The sequence below is a fragment of the Eretmochelys imbricata genome, chromosome 1 (assembly GCF_965152235.1).
Source record: "Eretmochelys imbricata isolate rEreImb1 chromosome 1, rEreImb1.hap1, whole genome shotgun sequence".
Lineage (NCBI taxonomy): Eukaryota > Metazoa > Chordata > Testudines > Cheloniidae > Eretmochelys > Eretmochelys imbricata.
This window is the reverse complement of record NC_135572.1, coordinates 139,054,905-139,075,384: the sequence shown is the minus strand read 5'-3', so window position 1 is coordinate 139,075,384 and position 20,480 is coordinate 139,054,905. Positions and strand designations below refer to the sequence as shown.

Sequence of the window (20,480 nt, the reverse complement as noted above, 5' to 3'; positions counted from 1 at the left end):
GCAAGAAGGCCAGATCCCTTTAGGATTTGCCATGATGATGGTGTCTCTACGTAGTGGTCAAGTGAAGTTAGGAAAGGTGAAATAGGATGAGACCCTTTTGAGAATTGAGAGGTAAGCATAAAGGAAAGAGACACTCACAGAATCAGATGTGTATATAATGTCTTCTGCAGTTTCCACAGTATGCATCCGATGAAGTGAGCTGTAGTTCACAAAAGCTTATGCTCAAATAAATTGGTTAGTCTCTAAGGTGCCACAAGTACTCCTTTTCTTATTGAGAATCAGATCAGTGAATGATGCAGGAGAATGTTTAAAATAAATCAAAAGCATCTCCGTTATATATAAAATTACATTAACAAAATAAAACTACTGAACAATCAACAAAGCTGGAGAGAAATTTATCACGCTCTGTCTTTTAAAGCTCAATTCTGCATTGTGTTTGGAGCGCCCATTTAAATCAATATGAGTTCTGTGTTCACAGTGGCTGCAAAATCAGCCCTGAAAGATGACCTTTAGAAAAAGTTTGCTTTCCCTTTCAGTAGTGAAATAAAGCATCTTCTTATCTGATCTCCATGTTGCTGTTGTAAGTCTCCATAATTCTGAAGTTACTTATAAATCTTGAGTCAATAGCTTGCACCAGAATATGTGAGGGTAGCATTTGACCAAACATTTTATTTCCTATTTTCCAGTCCCTCAAACCAGGAACAGTTGCACCATGTCTCTAATAACTCTTCTTCTTAATCACTTTTCACCCTTATATTTAAATTTCATTCCTTTTCAGAGTGAGATTCCAATCAATTAAGTCAACTGGACTCTGCACAGATGCAAGGGTTCAACTATGTGAGTTTAACTGCATGATCAGGACCTAAATCCCGATGCAGGGAGATGGACTTTGTGTGCGAACATCATTTACATCCATTGTCTGCGTCACTCACATTCTTCAGCAGAAATTCCCAAGGGATTGGAAAAATCAAGAAAAAATAAGATCTATTAGTAATTTAAATATTGTGGAGACTTGAAAGCAGTAGCATGGTGAGAACAGTGGGCTATTCCAAGCTACACCCAGGGGAGATTTTCAAGGTCAATATTTAAAAAAATATAGCTAGTGGCCTCATCACAGAAAATGCTCATTCAAAAAAGTGCTCCATGGCTTTATAGGGAGATGAGATAAATGCATGTGCATGCCAAAAAGTGACCCAGGCTGGGGCAGGCAGATCATTGTAAAAATGCCTGAGCAAAAGTGCCGGCGGGGCAGAGCGGGTAAGTTTGTATGGAGGGCACGGTTTGCACGGGGCATTCACCCAGGGACCTCAGGCCTCTCTGACTGCCTGCCTGGGTCCCTTCTCCTCCCTTCGAGAGCCCCCCCCCCCACCTACGGGCCAGTTGGGGCCGGGCTCGGCGCTGGCTGCAGCGCGGGCTCCCCCTGGCGGCCGCCCGGAGACTCCCTCTCTGCCTCCCGCCTTCGGCACCTGGGCCCAGGGAGGAGGAACCTGCAACCGCCTCCGCCGCTACGACGCGGCGCGCGCCCAGGTAACTGCCGCCTGCCTGGCCTCTGCCGGCCCGCGCGCCCGCCGGCCTTGGGCAAGGGGGACCGGCCGCGGCCCCGGCTCCCCTCTCTCCCCGGGCCGGGCAAGTTCCCCCGGGGGGCGCCGCTGCTTCAGGCGCCCCGGTGACAGAGCAGCAGCAGCAGCGGCGGGTTTGGGCTCCTTTCCCCCCGCTGGCAGGGCCGTGCGGGCCCATAACCGCGCTCGGGCTCCCCCACTAGGTGGCCCTGGGCGGGCTGAAGCCCCGGAGTACTCTGGGGTTACAGGAAGGGGGGTTTAGCTCCTGCCCCCTCCAACCAAGCAGCACCACTGTGTTGCTTGCACACGTGGGTAGTCAGGGCCGTACACTGAGCCGTGCCAGTCACTGCCCCCCTCTTCTGTAAACACATAGGAGCCACACCAGCTCTGCCTGAGACAGGGTGACAGCCCGGGGCAAACACTTCACCATTTCCTAGTCCTTCCCCCCCCCCCCCGTGCATGTTAGGACACTAGGAAAATAACCCATTGCTGAAGTAGTTTAACTGGTAGTGTGGATGGAGGAGGAAGCTGATTCACCATCATGATTAAAAACATGATAGAGATAATGTTTCCCTATCTCTGATAGGGTTGAAAAGGATTTGAGTCCATCTACATGAGCAGGTGAACTCTTTTCAGCACTAATTGAAGCCAGGCAAGGTGTTGCTGTTAGCAACATGTATTTTCCTAGAGTAGATGGGGCCTTTATTCCTCCTTGCACTCTTCCTAATATTTTTTTCATATTTAGACATCTTTAAGTCATACACTAGAGTCTCTTCCTGTCTAATGATTGGATATATTCCAATAATTGTAGAAATTATTTCTATTAATGGACTTCATCCTCATAGATTAGTTTTAGCAAATTTATCAACAAAAATGGGAGGCTTGTAGCTTTCCTGTGCAGGGATCCTCCTGCTTTCCTCCTGACACTCAGGTCACAGATCAAATCTTAGTGCCAAATAACTTTCTAGTCATGGACATGACTTATCTAGTATATGAGCCATTCTGCTGAGGGCTATTTGCAGTTCTCAACTCAATAACAATACCAACAGAAATGTGAAAAGTAAATAAAAAATTCACCAGTTATACTAATTAATTTTCAATACAATGCTGCAGGTTTGAGGTACAATCCTGCAAACACTTAACCATGAAAATAACTTGTGTTAGTAGAAGCAATTAATCCTGTGAGTAAAGTTATTCACGTGTATTTGCATGAGTCTGCTCATTAAGAGCATATAGCAACCTAATACCCTTAGTGTTTTTTGTTTTGTTTCCCTTTCCTAGCTAACTTTGCCAGATTCTTTCTCTGCTCATCTACAAGTCATGGGATCTTTGGAAATAATACTTTCATTTATACAACTGAAACCATGACCTACTAAATGCTTCTAATTTGGCTTTTAAAAGTGAAAGTAAAAGACTGCTGTCCACAGAGCACTGCTTAGCCATGTCAACCATGTGAGTCAAAGGAGAAAATAGAAAAGGAGTACTTGTGGCACCTTAGAGACTAACCAATTTATTTGAGCATAAGCTTTCGTGAGCTACAGCTCACTTCATCGGATGCATTCAGTGGAAAATACAGTGGGGAGATTTATATACACAGAGAACATGAAACAATGGGTGTTATCATACACACTGTAAGGAGAGTGATCACTTAAGATGAGCTAATACCGGGGGGAGGGGGGAGCGGGGAGAAAACCTTTTGTAGTGATAATCAAGGTGGGCCATTTTCAGCAGTTGACAAGAACGTCTGAGGAACAGGGGGAGGGGGGAATAAACATGGGGAAATAGTTTTACTTTGTGTAATGACCCATCCACTCCCAGTCTCTATTCAAGCCTAAATTGATTGTATCCAGTTTGCAAATTAATTCCAATTCAGCAGTCTCTTGTTGGAGTCTGTTTTTGAAGTCCTTTTGTTGTAATATTGCGACTTTTAGGTCTGTAATCGAGTGACCAGAGAGATTGAAGTGTTCTGCGACTGGTTAATGAATGTTATAATTCTTGACATCTGATTTGTGTCTATTTGAGACTGCTTGAACAGCTCTCTATAGAGGTTTGGCTGCCACTTTCAACAGCGTTTGTGGCCTGTCAGGCCCCTTTGAATTCTTTCATTCTATTGCAAAATAATGGGTTGTTTTTGTGAGCTCTTGCAACCTGAAGTCCCACTAAAGTTAATTTGAGTTTTTTTAATTGACTTCATTAGGAGAAGGATTAGTCCTAAGACCGTGACCCTGTAAATACTCAGGAAAGTGAGTAGTCCTGTTGAATTAAATAGGACTACTCATTTGTGTATTGTTATTGACGTGCATAAGTGTCTGTTTAACATTTCCAATTCAGTATTTTTTTTTCTCAGAAAGAGTGATGAAAATTGCTTGGTTGGACACAAAATGCTGTTGACAACAGCAGTTGAGGAGAAGTCCAAAACACAAGTGGATGGGTCCAAAAATCTTAAAAATAAATAAAATAAACCCCCTCAAAATAGCATAGAAAAGTTAGTTATTAATAACATGGATTATTTTCCCTTTCCTGTATGGAAAACTTATAAGTTCTACAAGTCTACTAAAAAAAAAAAGAGAGAGGGAAAGGTTAAATAAAAGATTTGACAAGGTAAATAAACTGTTCTTGTTTCATTTAAATTAAGATGGTTAAAAACAGAATATTTCTTCTGCATAATAAAGTTTCAAAGCTGTATTAAGTCATTGTTCATTTGTAAACTTTTTGAAAGAACAAGCATAATGTTTTGTTCAGTGTTACAAACATTTCAGAGTTACAAACAACCTCCGTTCCTGAGATGTTCGTAACTCTGAGGTACTATTATATTATTGTTGCCGGCACCCAGTGCCGAGAGGCTGAACAACAGCTTGAGTGGTTCGTTACCCGGTGTGCTACACCCAATAATTACAAGGGGGTGGAGAAGCAGAAAAGTTTATTTGAAGCTTTAAATAGGTACAGGGAGATTTGAATTTCAGATTCTGTACACAGAGCAGGAAGTTACACAGGCTTTTATACATTTTTTTTTTTAGCATACTTATTTAATAGCAAGCTGCCCCAAGTATCCATATAGCCAGCCAATCCAGTTTCCAGCTAGTTTTTTGTTTTTTTGTATTATTTATTAAACTATACATAAAGCTGCTTTATTTAGCATTGTTTTTTTATATTTGCCCTGCGTGGCCTTGCTTAGTTTTAGGCAGTTTGACTCTGCAACATATTGTTGTAGATTCTCAGCATAACTGCTGTGTGTGCCTCCAGGCGGGGAGGCCAAGGACACTTGGGCCTAGTACGCAGAGCTGCTGCGAGTGCTTCCAGGCGGGAGGGGGGGCCAAGGACACCTGGGCCTAGTGCGAGGGGGCTTCATTGACACTTGTGGTCTTCCATTCCCTTGAGTTACCTAGTGGCCATGCCCCAGTGTCCCCAACATTATGAATAACGGAGTCCCCAGATTTGCTGGCAGGAATCCTAGCACCCTTCCTCTTCTCAGTTATAAGAGTGGCTTTACTGGCCAGGATGTTTTCCCTGCAGCTCACTGGTTGAGGGAGAATTTTGTGTCAGCCTCTGGCAGTAGGCGTCAGTTAATTTTTTCAAGCCCTTGTTTTAATATTGCTACAATAATGACATTTTATCTGATGGAGTGGCTTTTCTGGGCTTGTGCATAAACTTTGTGATCAGGTATACATCCCACTGTGTGTACTATATTTAAAGTATTCATAATGTTATAAAATATTATCTATATGTATATATTCACATAGGTTAAAATATGTAACATTCTTTTAAAATATTTTGTGCAATTTAAAATTGCCACATATGAGGCAGTTTTTGTGGTCTACATAACAGCCAGGTATTATTATTATTATTATTGATATTTATTTATTTACCTTGTTGCACTTTGTTGGTTGGCCATCTCTGAAACATTAGGAGGGACATTGCTTAGCAATAAACCTGTTCCCCTTGTGGTGATCAGCATCTGTGGAATGATGTATGTTTTGGCTAAGGGGGGAACCTAGGCAGAAGTAGAAGGACAAAGAGAAGGTGACCTGAAAAGAGAAGATTTATTTGAAGTCTGTCTGTCTGTCTAAAAATTAATGTATAAAGTAAAATTGATTTCACTTATTTTTCAAATGAGTGAAAATTTTGAAATTTAAGCCCCAGTCTTGCAATTTACTCTATTTTGATAGACCCTGAAGCAGTGAAGAATACTATTGATGTCAGCGGGGCTCTGAATGGAAGTAGAGGTCAGTTTTTGTGCACCACATTGCAGACTTAGAGCTTTGTTATTAGTACTATTTTAAAGTTTTACACTGTTTCTTTTGTATGCAGTACTGCAGTTGTGTACACTGCAAGTGAGATTGCCTCTAAGCCACTAAAAAGGAGATTTAAAAAAATGCAAATTGTTAAGAACCAGAGAATGACAATCACATAATGACTTCCCTTCTATGGTTCATACCACTTTTATACACCTTTTGTAAGTATTTTCACCAGAGTTCCAATAAATAGTTCTGCCTATCAGCAGAACTGTTACTGGTACAAGCATTAGATTTGGTTTCTTGTGTGTCTTTCAGGCCAGTTTTTTTGTGGAATTATCTCAGAAAAACAACTGATACAAGAACCATGTAGAGCAATAAGAGTAGAAGTTTGCTTTTAATACTTTCTGAGTTCGCTTGGGTTGTATATTTTCATGTACTCCACTCTTCTAAATTTTTCATTTCTGTATTTGTCTTTTGTCCTTCTTGGCTTCTGTAGTTAACATTTTTGCTTAAAACAAATGTGAATGTAAAGGAACTCTTTTTTTCCCCCACTAGTGTTTGCTCTGTACCAAATCATTACCAGGCCTGCATTGATCCTGTGGGAACTTCTTTTTTTGCCCCACATGTGAGTCTGGGTTCAGAGCGATAAAGTGACAACCGGCTCTTCTTCCCATTCCTCAGCCAGAAGCTAAAATATCTTCAGCCAGAGGAGGAAGCTGGGAGAGGGTTTTGAATTTATCAGACATCCACAACTAACAGATCTATGGAACATCCAGCAGGATGAGCTCCCGCCACCCTGGTTCTTTCCAGCAGTGAAGCTGGGGATTAGGGTTGGAGTTAGTAGTCAGAGTAGTCAGGGTAGTTCTACTACAGGATGGTAAACTTTGCTGCTGGACTCCTCATTTCATTTTTTGTATCCACCCCTGGCTAGTAGGTATCTGGTAATATTTTAAACCGGGTTCTAATTACTAGATTTTTTTTAAAGCACTATTTGTTGTTAGGCTCTCTCTGATCAGAGTGGGCAGTATTTCCTTAATCTGCTGAATGCTTGCTGACTGTATAGCTTTATCTTGTGAACACACACTCCCTCCCAAAGTTTTAAGAGCATTAATAATTAGATGCAAAACTTTGACTTGTGTTAACGAGCGCTTTATACCTCTGTCTTTCCTGGGAACCATCTGAAAATGCATCTCACTGTTTTTTAAACAGCGTGTGCCTTGGACTTGGATAAATACTAGTGCCTGTTGTTGTCTATTTTGCAGGCCTATTTGTGACATTGTATAATGTTGGGAAGGTCTGCACTGCTTACAGCTGTACATGGAAGAAGGTAGAGTTCTGAAGATATTTTAGTTTCTTGTATATTTTTGATCACTATCTCATATTCTAATGTCTTTGGACTTATTTGATGTTTAATTTGGAAATATTACAAATACAGTAGTCTTCATCTTTTCACTGTAATATGTCCTCGAACTCTGTATTATTTTTATAGCTTAGAAGATAGGAGGTTTCTGAACACGACACATCTACCTACTGTGTAGCATGTGTTCTGAATGACAGTCTGGTACTTGTTAACTCAGGGGTGGCCAACCTGAGCCTGAGAAGGAGCTAGAATTTACCAATGGACATTGCCAAAGAGCCACAGTAATATGTCAGCAGCCCCCCATCAGCCCTCACCCCCCCTCCCAGCGCCTCCCACCCACCAGCAGCCCCGCTGATCAGCTGTTTCGTGGCGTGCAGGAGGCTCTGGGGGAGAGGGGGAGGAGCGAGGAGTGAGGACAGGCTCAGGGGAGGGGGGCGGGAAGGGGTGGAGTGGGGGTAGGGCCCGTGGCAGAGCCAGGAGTTGAGCAGTGAGCACCCTCCGGCACATTGGAAAGTTGGCTCCTGTAGCTCCAGCCCCGGACTTGGTGCCTATACAAGGAGCCGCATATTAACTTCTGAAGAGCCTCATGTGACTCCGGAGCCACAGGTTGGCTACCCTTGTGTTAACACATCTGTGACATCTTAATAAAAGGATGAATCCATTTCATTTGCGTCTTGTCCAGTACATTAGCCTTGTTGCACTTCCTATGTCAAGTCTCCTGTGAAGTACTGGGCAGAGTAATCAAACCAGATCTTTGATTCTTAGACAGGAGAAGTAAAGAAAATGCACTGAAAATAATGTTTATTTTTTTAAACTTAAAACAAAGATGCTTCAAAATTGTAAATTATAAAATCATATAAATTAGAGATGAAGTTGGAGAACTCTTGGGAGAAAGCAGGGAGGTCCTGGAAGCAGTGCAGAGACAGAGAGCCTTTATGCGTTGATCCCTCTGGCAAATGCAGACATTCACAGGTTTTTGAGTTTGGGCCGTCAGCCCCGTCTGTAGGGGCATGTGTCCCTGCTAGATGGAAGAAGGTTGAGGAGATTCTGAGTTCAGTCCCAGAAAGTTTCTTTGTCCTTATAGGGGAATAACCAACATAGCAGAGAGTGTGGCCCATAGTTTTTAAGCTGACTGTCCTTTAAGACTCAACTTTGAATTGACTTTTCCTTAGCAACACGCAGTTTGTATATTGAATCTATAGTCACACTGTCATTCAAAGCAAAGGGCTCTGTTGGTCAATGTTTTTTGTATTTGTGCTTTTCTTCAGATTAATGCAATTTCTCTGTGATCCTAAGTGTGTGTTGTTTGCACAGTGTTAACAAATAAGAAGATTACTGTATGCATACTGATTTCTAGGCAGAGGGTTGACCAAGCTGTGTACTTGAGAGAAAATATAAATTATTTTATTGGGCACCTATCACTCATGGAATTCTAGGATTCTTATATAAAACAAAATAGCATTGCATTAAAAACAAAAATAACCCTTAGTAAATGTAATTTGATACAATAGATTTAAAGTGTAATATGTTAATTTAAGTATCAATCATGTGCCTAAAGATTTTTGCTGGTCACATCTAAATTCAAATAAAGAAAAAAAAAATGAAAATAATTTCATTTCAGTTTCAGATAAATGTCAGTACTGCTTATTTGGGGGAGGGATAGCTCAGTGGTTTGAGCATTGGCCTGCTAAACCCAGGGTTGTGAGTTCAATCCTTGAGGGTGCCATTTAGGGATCTGGGGCAAAAATTGGGGCTTGGTCCTGCTTTGAGCAGGGGGTTAGACTAGATGACTTTCTAAGGTCCCTTCCAACCCTGATATTCTATGATTGTTATGATAACAAAACCAAAAAATCTTAGCACTTATATAGCACTTTAACTTCACGAAAGTACTAAAGTTTAACACAACCTGTATTGATATAAATAGCTGTAATGGTCTAAGTTAAGTCAAAGAAATAAAAAGCTAAGCCATGCAAGATGGCTTAATTGTGCTATATAGCGTTTCTTTGCTTTTGTTTCATAGAATCATAGAATTGTAGGACTGGAAGGGAACTTGAGGGTCATCTAGTCCAGTCCCCTGCACTCACGGCAGGACTAAATATTATCTAGACCATCCTTGACAGGTGTTTGTGTAACCTTCTCTTAAAAATCTCCAATGATGGAGATTCTGCAACTTCCTTAGGCAATTTATTCCAGTGCTTCACTACACTGACAGGAAGTTTTTCCTAATGTCCAACCTAAACTGCCCTTTCTGCAATTTAAGCCCATTGCTTCTTGTCCTATCCTGAGGGGTTGAGGAAAACAATTTTTCTCCCTCCTCCTTATAACAACTTTTTATGTACTTGAAAAATGTTATCATGTTCCCTCTCAGTCTTCTCTTCTCCAGACTAAACAAACCCAATTTTTTCAATCTTCCCTCATAGGTCATGTTTTCTAGATCATTAATCATTTTTGTTGCTCTTCTCTGGACTTTCTCCAGTTTGTCCACATCTTTCCTGAAATGTGGTGCCCGGAACTGGACACAGTACTCCAGTTGAGGCCTAATCAGAGTGGAGTAGAGCGGAAGAATTACTTCTTGTGTCTTGCCTTACAACACTCCTGCTAATACATCCCAGAATGATGATTGCTTTTTTTGCAACAGTGTTACACTGTTCACTCATATTTAGCTTGTTTGTTTATGTCTAAACTTTACTGTCATACAGCATTCAGTGTACGGTAATTTTAGCCCTATCAGTCCCAGGATAAGAGAGGGACAGGGTTGGTGAGGTAATATCTTTTATTGGACCAACCTCTGTTGGTGACAGAGACAAGCTTTTGAACCCCACAGAGGTCTTCGTTTTTGAATTTGATAGTTGATGGTAGGGAGTTCTCTGAAAATGTAGCTAGGAAAGCTACTAATCAAAAAGCCTACTTTTCAAGAGGTAAGTTAAATAGGAATTAGGCTATGTCTACACTTAAAATGCTACAGCAGCACAGCTGAAGACTTCAGTGTAAGACATTCACTACAGTTGCTGGAGGGGCTCTCCCATCACAGTAGTTAATTCACCTCCCCTAGAGGCAGTAGATAGGTCAGTGGAAGAATTTTTACTTCGACCAAGTGCTGTCTACACCGGGGGTTAGGTCAGCTTAACTACATCTCTCAGGGGTGTGGATTTTTCATACCCCTGAGTGACGTAGCTGGGTCAATCTAACTTTTTAGTGAAGACCAGGCTTTAGATATGTATTGTTTATGAATCTCAATTATTGTGTATGCATGACGATACACTAGTCTCATGATGATTCACTAGTACTAAAATAAACTGTAGAAAACTCTTAAATGTGGTAGTCTACCTCTTCTACTAATCAAGATATCATCATCATAATAAGCATTTACCTGGCACATTAATTTTCAAAGTATGGTATAAATATAAATTAATTCTTTCAATGTCTTTTGAGAGAGAAATGTTTGTGTTATCCCCAGTTTTACTCATGGGGAAACTGAGACATGTTCAGGGTAAGGGTATATCTATACTGCAGAAAAAAACTGTGTAATTGAGTTTCAGAGCTTGGGTCAATTGACTTGAGCTCACGGGGCTAAAAATAGAGGTGTAGATGTTTCCACTCAGGCTGGAGCCTGGGCTCTGAGACCCACCCTGCTTGCTGGGTTTCAAAGCCTGGGCTCCAGCCTGAGCAGGAACATTTACACTGCTATTTATAGCCCCATAGCAAAAGCTCTGTGAGCCCAAGTCAGTTGACCCGGACTCTGAGATCTGCTGCCATGGGGCTATTTTTTGCAGCGTAGACATGCCCTGTATGACTTGTTCAAGGCCATTAGTGTCAGAGTCAGTCAGGCTTAGAGCTCAAGTTCCTGGCTCTGAGCCCAATGCACAACCCACTAGACTATGCTATGTCTCGAGGTTGTGGCAGAATGCCAACCTAGACAAATGGGTGTCAGGACACTAAGGGTATGTCTATACTACAGTGAAAGTCTGGACTCAGGCTTGAGCCCAACTCCTCCATCTATCTATACACAAACCTATCTGACTTGGGCCAGTAAGCCCACAGCACCCACACCCAAAGACCCAGCAAGGGGGTTGGGTCGAGCCCAAAGTCTAACTGAGACATGAGTCCACAATACATCATTTCGCATTGTGGGCGCAGCTCTGGCCCCAGACGCCCCAGACTCATGTTCTGAGAGTCTGCCATCACTATTCAACAGTCCCACGGGCCAGTGTTTCTATCCTTTGGCTAGTCTTGGGATAGAATCAACTTCCAGGAAACTGAAGCAACCCCCTGATGCAAGTACAGTTGCCCAGCATTACATTTATCATTATATTTATGATGTCGTTTTAAATCTGAGACTTTGCTTTTCCATCACCACACTGTCTTTTTACTTTGCAGCAGAATGGAAGTCTTCCAATTATTGATTTTCTGTTTTCTCTCATGCAGTATCTATTAATGGAGTAAACATGTAAGAAAAAGGTTCTGGGCTGGTGATCAGTGGTGCCATGCATTGTTCTGTGGAAGATCTGGTTCCATTTCCCTTTTTCAGTCTGTTGCTTCCTGGCTTAGCAGGGACAGCAAGCCCTCTGGAAGAATAGTGGCTACATGATAGGCTCTGGGGGCAGAAGGGGGAATGAAAAACAGCTGGAAAACAGGGCGACAGGATCCTTTGGTTTGGACAGTCCTTCAAAGGTTCAGTCTCTTCCTCTAAAGATAGAACTGTCAGACAAAGATAAAATTTATTGTGGTTAATGTAGTTGGAATGAAAAATCCTTGAACTAAAGTTAGCAGAATATGTATGAAGTGATTAAAAAACTTTAAATTTAAAAAGATTTAAAGTCCAAAATTGTGACTATATTTAATTTTGATATTTTGGTTTCTGAAGCTCATTTTGGGTTTCCTTTTCTGCATGCTGATTTAGTGTGATTTCTAAGGATAAATGTGTGTTTACCAAATGTGCTTTTTGTCACTGTTAGATTTCCAGCTCGAGACCTATGTGCTGCTACTCATTTTCCAATGAAGTACATCCTGGTAACTGGTGGTGTCATCTCAGGCATTGGCAAAGGAATCATTGCAAGCAGCATTGGCACCATACTGAAATCATGTGGTCTAAGAGTCACTGCAATCAAAATTGATCCTTATATTAACATAGATGCTGGAACTTTCTCACCATATGAGCATGGTATGAAGGGTGATCCTTTTCTTTCTGCATGCATAAGTTCAATTATGTTTTGTTTTCATAAACAGAATTTAAGTGTATCATGTGAATGCATTATAGACTGCATCTAGCGAAAACTAGATAACAAAAGGAAATGACACGTAATATGGGGATATAGAGGTATGGACTGCTGAAGATATTGGTGTTAAATGTGGTTTTATTTAATGCCATCAGCAGTGAATGCTACATGGTAAGATAAAGCAACAATTAGTTCAGTTCAGGTTATACCTAATTCGAACATTGTGTGAACACTCGTAAAGACAGAGAAATAACACAAAGAGGTCTAAAGAGCCTGGAAATAACAACATGAGAATCAGCTTGGAAATACAAACTATGATACAATGAGAACAACAAATCTGAACATAGATATTTAGGGGGAGGGAACCACTTGGAAAGCAGTGATGCCATAAGCTCAGTTAGATATGATCGTATAATGCAGTATAGTGATGAAAAGTGGGCAATGGAATTTTGGGCTGCTCTGCCAGAGGCATCAAGTCATAGAGTTAATAAGGACTCTCTAACACAGGATAGATGAGATAGTATCTAGAATGTGAAATCAAAATCAGTGGGATTGCACAGATGTAACGAGTCAGAATTTGACCCACTGTGCCCAGGCACCTCCTTTGTCTCAGTGGGCTTAGCACTTCCCCCTCTGGCAGTGGCGGGGCCTGGAGTAAATCAGCCCCGCTCTGGATATAGTTTGTCTTCCCACTCTGTGTTTATTTATCAATATTTTCAAGGTAGGCCTTGGGGCAGGCCCAAGGAGTGCTCCTCCACCAAACAAAAGAGATAAATTAACAAACACAAAATAAAGGGGGATACCTTTTTCTGCTGCCTCCCTCATTAGGGTCATTGGGGTGTTTTCCTTTTATTGGCCCTGGGATGTCAGTCCTTCCCCTAAACAGGCACTCATATTTGGTTGTTTCCCCTATACCGGGGGGGTTCTACCAATTTTGCCGTCCCAAGCAGTCACTGCTGAATTGCCGCCACCGCAACGGCGGCGGAGCTGCCGCCCAAAAGCTGCCGCGGTGGGAAGATCAGCGGAGCTGCTGCCGAATTGCTGCCACGGGACACGGACTGCTGCCCCATTCTAAATGCCGCCCCAAGCACCTGCTTGGAAAGCTGGTGCCTGGAGCCAGCCCTGCCCCTGTAGGGAGGAGAACAGCCTCTCAACCTGGAGAAGCTTCTCTCCCTGTTGCCCCTAGCCTTGCAGCAGCTTGTCTCTCCTCCTCCTCCTCTCTCACCACAGGAAGAGTTTTTAAAGGTCTCAGGTCTGAGGTAACCCCTTATCAGATTATAAGAAAAAGGGCCTTTATCATTCTAGGGCTAACATACCTGCCTTCCACCACTCTCTTGCAAATGTCCAGCCTGACTTTGTCAAGCCACTCATTTTGTTCTCAGCACCTCAGCACCAAATATCTGTCAACAAATTGGAAGGTATTCAAAGAGCAACATAAATAACTAAGGGGTCATAAGGCTTACAAGAAGAGATGTAAATAATTAAATATGTATAATTTGACTTTAACAACAAAGTTGGGTCTGTTGACATTTTAAATGCCAGTCCTGTGTAGAGAAGGACTGTCAGAAAGAGATTTGGGTTGAATGATGTCAATTGGATTGAAAACAAGGCAAAAAAGTTCGAACAAGGGCAAATGTGTATATTATTGGCTAGTGGCTTGGTAAAGACAGCATTATGGGATCTACCAACATGTCTTGGTCAAACTCTTAGACAAAACTCCCATATCCTTTTGATATCCTAAAACACCTAGGAGAGTGAGGTTGAACCTGACACCTCAGACTTTAATTAAATAATCCAAATTAGAATAGATTGGCTGGGACAAATTCATCTAGGTGTCAAAAGCATGTGGCTATGCTGCTAACGAGCCAGCTTTGGAAAACATCCCACAAGCCACTAGCATTAGTTGAAAGTGTACATTTTAGTCTCTCTCAGAAAACTGGAGTACTGTAAATGTCTAGGAGTTGAAGTTTTAAAGCTTGTTTGATTACATACAGTTCTCCATACTTGTTGTACGAAGTTGATCATGATGGCTGAAAAAAAATTGCTGATGAGTTATCCAAATCTTATGTGGTCATGGTCCAGATTTATAAAGGAAAACACTACTTGCATCCTCTGCCACATTATTGATTTGCTCATCACAAAATAAGTTGTGCACAGCATTCAAACATGTACTTCCTGCCAATAGTAGTGTTTTAAATTATGTTTCTTAGGCAAATTCTGACTGTGGGTCTTTAGTCTACCCCACAGCTTTTGGAGGCAGAGACAAACTTGTTGGCTTTGGATGCAGGCGTAGCTTCTCCCATTGAAGCTAAGCTACTCCAGTTCTTTTTGTCTCCAGAGCTTCAAGGACTGAAAATGAACCCAAACTATTTAAATTGTATATGTTAAAACAGAGATGGGCAAACTACGGCCCGCAGGCCACATCTGGCCCATGGGCCCGTCCTGTCCGGCCCCTGAGCTCCTGGCCTGGGAGGCTAGCTCCCTGCCCCTCCCCTTCTGTTCCCACTCCCCTGCAGCCTTAGCTGACTGCACTGTTGGCGTAATACTCTGGGTGGTGGGGCTGCAGAGCCGCAGCCTGACCCGGTGCTCTGTGCTGCGTGGTGGTGTGGATGTCTCCAGCCAGGCAGCATGGCTGCCAGCCACCGGTGCTCCAGGCAGCTCGGTAAGGGGGCAGGGAGCAGGGGGGTTGGATAGAGGGCAGAGGAGTGGGGGTGTGGGTAGGGGTCGGGGCTGTCAGAGGGCGGGGAACAGGGGGGTTGAATGGGGTCAGGGATCCTGGGGGGGCAGTCAGGAAGGAGAGGAGGGGTTGGATGGGGTGGCGGGGGGCAGTCAGGGGTGGGGGATCTGGAGGTGGTCAGGGGACAGGGAGGGGTGGATGGGGCATGGGTTCTGGGGGGGCCATCAGGGGACAGGGAACGGGGGGGTTGGATGGGGCAGGAGTCCCGAGAGGGCCGTCAGGGGGCGAGAAGCGGGGGGGATTAGATAGGGGGTGGGGGCTGGGCCATACTTGGCTGTTTGGGGAGGCACAGCCTCCCCTAACTGGCCCTCCATACAATTTCGGAAACCCGATGTGGCGTTCAGGCCAAAAAGTTTGCCCACCCCTGTGCTAAAACGTGATATGTTAATATGATCTACAAAACCTCATTGCAAAGATTTTCCCCTTTTGCAGGCGAGTCACCCTTGCTATGGCAGAATAAATGCCAAAAGAGCCCAGAAGTAAAAAGTGCCTCAATTGTTTCTCTTTGCTCCTAAAGTGAAGTGTTTGAAGGGGTGTAAAGAGGTGTATTTTTGTGTCAGAAAAGATGGCTCTATACTTGGGAGACAGATCTGAGGCCAGAAAAGACTCTTGAACTCCCTTCCTGACCAGCAGCTGGTAAAAGGGAAATCTATGATGTAAAGAGATAAGGGTCACCTTGCTCCCAAAGTGAAGCAGGAGCAGTGCACCAAACAACCTCCTAAAAAACCAAATGTAGCCCACCCAAGGGACCTTAGGCCTCCAAAATGGCCACAATGGGTATGTCAGAGGAGAATGATAGAACTCTCCATCAGAATCATGGTCAGCTGCACAAGCAATGCTGGGTATGTCTACACTGCAGCTGGGAGTGTGCCTCCCATCCTGGCTAGACAGACAAACACTATCTCTGCTTGAGTCAGCACACTAAAACTAGCAGCATGGAAGTTGTGACGTGGGCAGCGACATGGGCTAGGCATCTGAGTACAATCCCGCATGACCCCCCCTGGGTCCATACTTGAGTGTCTAGCCTGTGCCATCACCTGAGCAGCAATGTTTACACTGCTATGTTTAGTGTGCTAGCTTAAGTAGAGCAGGCATGTATCTGTCTACCTAGGCTAGGAGGCATGCTTCCAGCTGCAGTGTAGACATACCCAGCATTGCTTGTGCAGCTGACCGTGGTCCTGATGGAGGGTGGTTCTCTGTGGCAGCAGAGGGAACAGAGCTTCTGTGAGGAGTCAGATTCATCGGAGACTGCATCCATTCCCTGAATCAGCCAATGTACAAAGAGGAGACATTTTCAAAGGGACCAAGGGGAGTTAGGTGACCAACTCCCATTGACAATCAGTAGGAAATGGGTACCTAACTCTCATTTGTGCCTTTGAAAAATCTTCCTCAAGGATTACACTAGCTCCTACAAGACCTCTAACCCCCTCATAGTCAGACTGTGCAAGTCTTTTGCAAAAATTGTAGAGTATGCCAAGAGCTAATGGAGTTCTCAGACACATCAGCCTTTGAGGATTCCATTAGCTGCTGGAAATCTTTAAAAATATTTGCTAAATGTCTGCATAGTTTCACACAGAGAGGGCTGTAGGTCCTGCATCTGATCTAGTTTTGAGTATCTTGGTTGATCAATACAAACTCTAGAATGAAATAACCAGACTTCCAGAAAATACTGAAAGTCATACTATTTCATTGTCTGGAAGATGGACTGGGTGATCTAATAGGCTTTTTTAATCTCTAACTTTTATGATACTATGAATAAATTTAATGTTACTAGGCCAACCTATATTTGAGATACAACATTTTTAAAAGATGATAGACCTTTCCAAGAGCTCATTTTTCAAAGAGTTTCCTATAAAGTTTTCTGGCAGGAGGCCACATGTAATAAATTTCAGACAGAAAGGAGTCTTTCTGAGGAAGGTAGAAGTGAAGGTCAAAATTAGTTTTATAATGGAAAACTCGTTATAGTCTTAACTATAAAGTCACTTTCTCGGTTCCATGATAAGTCAAATCTTTGGCAGTTTCATTCTTGTCAGTTTGACAGCTTCAGAAGTTATAGCCTGTGGTGTGAATGTCCTGTGGGTGGTTAGTGTAGTGGAGGACTGGAGAAAACCCCCTTGATTACTAAAATATTTCCAGCTGTGCTTGGAGTTGAAGTGTACTCTGGTATCTATTTAAAATGAAAAGGGGCTTATTCACCACAGGAATCAAATTCAGAACTGGGTCCTGTAATTTCAAGTCCAGAAGGCAGGTGCTTTGAAGAACTGAACTGTTGCTTTTCAAGTCAGAGGGAGATATGACTTACAGAGTAGCAGAGCAGCACTTGAAAGGGGTTAGCTCAGATCTCGATGCTGAAGCAGCCTAGTCCAATAGATAGGCACAGGACTGGGACTTAAGGAGAACTGGATTCTATTCCTGGCTCTGCCATTTGCCTTACTGGGTGACCTTAGGTATGTTGCCTTATCTACTGATTGTGTATTCATTATATTGATCAATTAGAAATCCCAATAACATTCTGTGGGTTACGAGGGTCCTGGCTCCTGATGAGACCCAGAAGTATTAGAGTTATCACAATGATGAGAACCCTGGTGTGCACAGCAGAGATGCTCCTACTTAGGAAAGGCCTTCTGTCTTGGTAATATTTTTTTAGCACGGTTAGCAATATCACAAACACTTCAACTCCGCAAAGAGGGTAGAAATAATATAAAACGAGTGTCTGAGCATCCATATACTTACACTATTTCTTGCAGAACAACCCAAAAGGTTCATTGTCATCCTTACTAGCAGTCATTGTCCTGGCCTCTTCCAAGGCATATTGGCCGAAATGCACTTTTACTGTGCCTAGCGCATATTCAGTAGGGGTCTCAGCCCCTTTTCCTTGTCTGTATTTCTTCACCCCACTAAAGTTGGGGTGCTCTTCTCCCATAAGTTACTAGGCCTTTTACCTCAAGTTTATTAGCATATTCGTCAATTAGTGTCTATGGCATTCTTGTGGTTGGATATCTTCTGATGTTCCTAACTTAAAATATCTAAAGCTGGTATTAACTGACATCTTGTGGTTACCTGTCAGAAGTTGAGTCATACTCATTTATTAAAGCATTCTGTCTTGTGATATCGTATGATCTACGGTTACTCCTGGTTATCTTATGAGGCCTTAGGCCTTGATTAGTTTAGCTAAGCCAGGGGTTCTCACAATACATTTTTTGGTGGTCTCAGTGTGTGGCCACCAACTCTTGCTGGTGGCTGCTCTGACAATTTTTCCTAAAATACTTAATTAACTTTAGGAAAAAAAACAAATAAATATGCACACATACATGTCCAAATCGTTGTCATTTATTTATGTAGTTGGAAGGCAGTAGGAAGTAGAGCTCTCCATTCAGTGCACCCAGACTTTGTTCCTATTTTAGTGCTTGGAGGGTGTCATGGAGCGGGAGCCCCTCACCCTGTTGGGAAGCTGCCAAGCCGTGAAGCAGCCCTGAGCCACTGAGCTACTGCGATAACTACAGCATCTGTAAACAGTGTGTGCGGCCCCAGGCAGGGGAAGCACTGACCAGTCTCTCTGTCCCTGCCTCCCATGGCCCTTCAGTGAGACCCCACCCCAGGTAAGGTGGGTCAGGAACTCCCTGGCCACCTGGGGAGTCCTAGGCTCCGTGCCCAGATCGGGCGGGAGCAGGAGAGCGCCCCAGCAATCGAATGCTGCAGCCACCTCCACTGACAAGAGCCATCTCCAGTGCCATGTACACCAGCCCCATGTGTTTCCAGAGGCGCTGCCAAGCACTCATGAGGAGGAGGTTGCGTGGTGTAGGTCACCAGTCCCTGGTGGTGCATCTCACTGCCCTTGGTAACAGCTATTCTGGAGCAACAGCTGGGCGCTGCAGGGAGGGGCCACTGCGTTGTCTCCTCCAATTTCCACCCATGCTTTGGAGGCTGTTGTGGCTGCAAAAAATTCTACTGGTGGCTGCATGTGGCCACGGTGCCCGCATTTGAAAAATGCTGAGCTAAGCTATTGTCTTACAGGTCTTGAGGCTTTTAGGTGCATTGCATTACTGCCTTATACCTATGTCTTACCTATCAATACCTACAGGCTACAGGTAAATTGTTTAGGCCATACTTTTCAAATATTGGTACCTCAAGTTAATCTGAACTTAAGTCACTATTTCTCATAAATGTCAAGTTGTGCTGCTTTTTTATATATAAAAAGAAAAGGAGTACTTGTGACACCTTAGAGACTGACACATTTATTTGAGCATAAGCTTTTGTGAGCTACAGCTCACTTAATCGGATGTGTAATTGGAAATTATCACTAGAGATATTCATTTAAATGAAAAAGTAAGTAAATAAGTGCATTTATTATAAAGGAAAAGAAAATCCTGTTTCAGATATAAAAAGCTATATCTAGAACAAGCAGTTTAGTGAAATTTTTACTAAAGGTGATAAAGCAAAGTTCCTTTGACTGCTGTATGCAAACTAGTATATTTTTAATAAATCTTTCATTGTGTGCCTAAGTGCATACCAATCCTTTAACAATAGGTTATAATAGCTCATACTATCAAATAAAAGTTAACAAGTCTATTTATATACTTGTTGCTGATAATAATAATATAATAGCACTCATAATCTTCAAAATGCTTTTACAAATATTAATTAAACCTGTTTGCATTATTGAAACAGTTCTGGGAGCTATTGTAAATTTTCAGTAGGTAACTTTTTAAATCAGAGGGCCAAATTTTGCACTAGATTATGTTCATGTAATTCTGTGTTCTGCACTGAGGTTGTGCAGTTTAACTGAAGGCAGACTTTTGCCCTCATTTTTATAAAGATATAAATACTATTAGATTTTTATTCATTAATAATTTAAAAAGAATATCAGCAATTATTATTTTTATGGACCAATCTCTTGCCATATGTATTTTAAACCATATTAATATTTGAATTAAACAGATGACAGAAAGAATCCACATAAAATGAACTCCGTGATTTTTAAAAAACCTGTGAAATATAAAAGGATCTAATTAAAAAAGGAGAAAAGAAAAAGAAATAAAAAGGAAAAAATCCTGCTCCAGGGCTAAGCCTTTGTAGGCTATACTTTAGCCTGGCCTATGCCATGGAGCTGCCTATCTCCACTCACTCCACTCATTCTCCTAAACCTTGGGACAGTGTCCATCAGGTTTGACTTCCTGCAACTCACATTAGTGAAGAAAATGGGGCGTTGAGTCAAAACTGGATGTAAAAAACAAGGTTTAAATCTATCTATATGTAAATAGAGAAAACAGTTACATAGCTTCTTGTTTCCCATCTTGTCTGTGTCCAGGTTAATTTAAGTATGGCATTTCAGTTGCAGTAAATGTTTAGACTTTTTCAGGTGATTGAAATATA

General features: G+C 42.4%; 1 protein-coding gene across 6 annotated transcripts in view; it reads left to right on the top strand.

Annotated features, from left to right (window-relative positions):
- The first annotated feature begins 1,459 nt into the window (after nucleotides 1–1,459).
- The window catches only part of CTPS2 (CTP synthase 2), a 145,576-nt gene continuing 126,555 nt past the window's right edge, over nucleotides 1,460–20,480 (top strand). For 2 of the 6 annotated variants that reach the window (XM_077816266.1, XM_077816226.1), the window contains exons 1-4: nucleotides 1,462–1,527; nucleotides 5,726–5,782; nucleotides 7,057–7,121; nucleotides 12,110–12,315. In XM_077816266.1, coding sequence (XP_077672392.1) covers nucleotides 7,078–7,121; nucleotides 12,110–12,315 — 250 coding nt within the window. In that variant the 5' untranslated portion in view covers nucleotides 1,462–1,527; nucleotides 5,726–5,782; nucleotides 7,057–7,077. Of the gene's footprint in view, nucleotides 1,528–2,993; nucleotides 3,012–5,725; nucleotides 5,783–7,056; nucleotides 7,122–12,109; nucleotides 12,316–20,480 lie in introns of those variants that run through there. The other 4 variants (XM_077816234.1, XM_077816260.1, XM_077816243.1 and 1 more) reach the window with 4 other exon arrangements.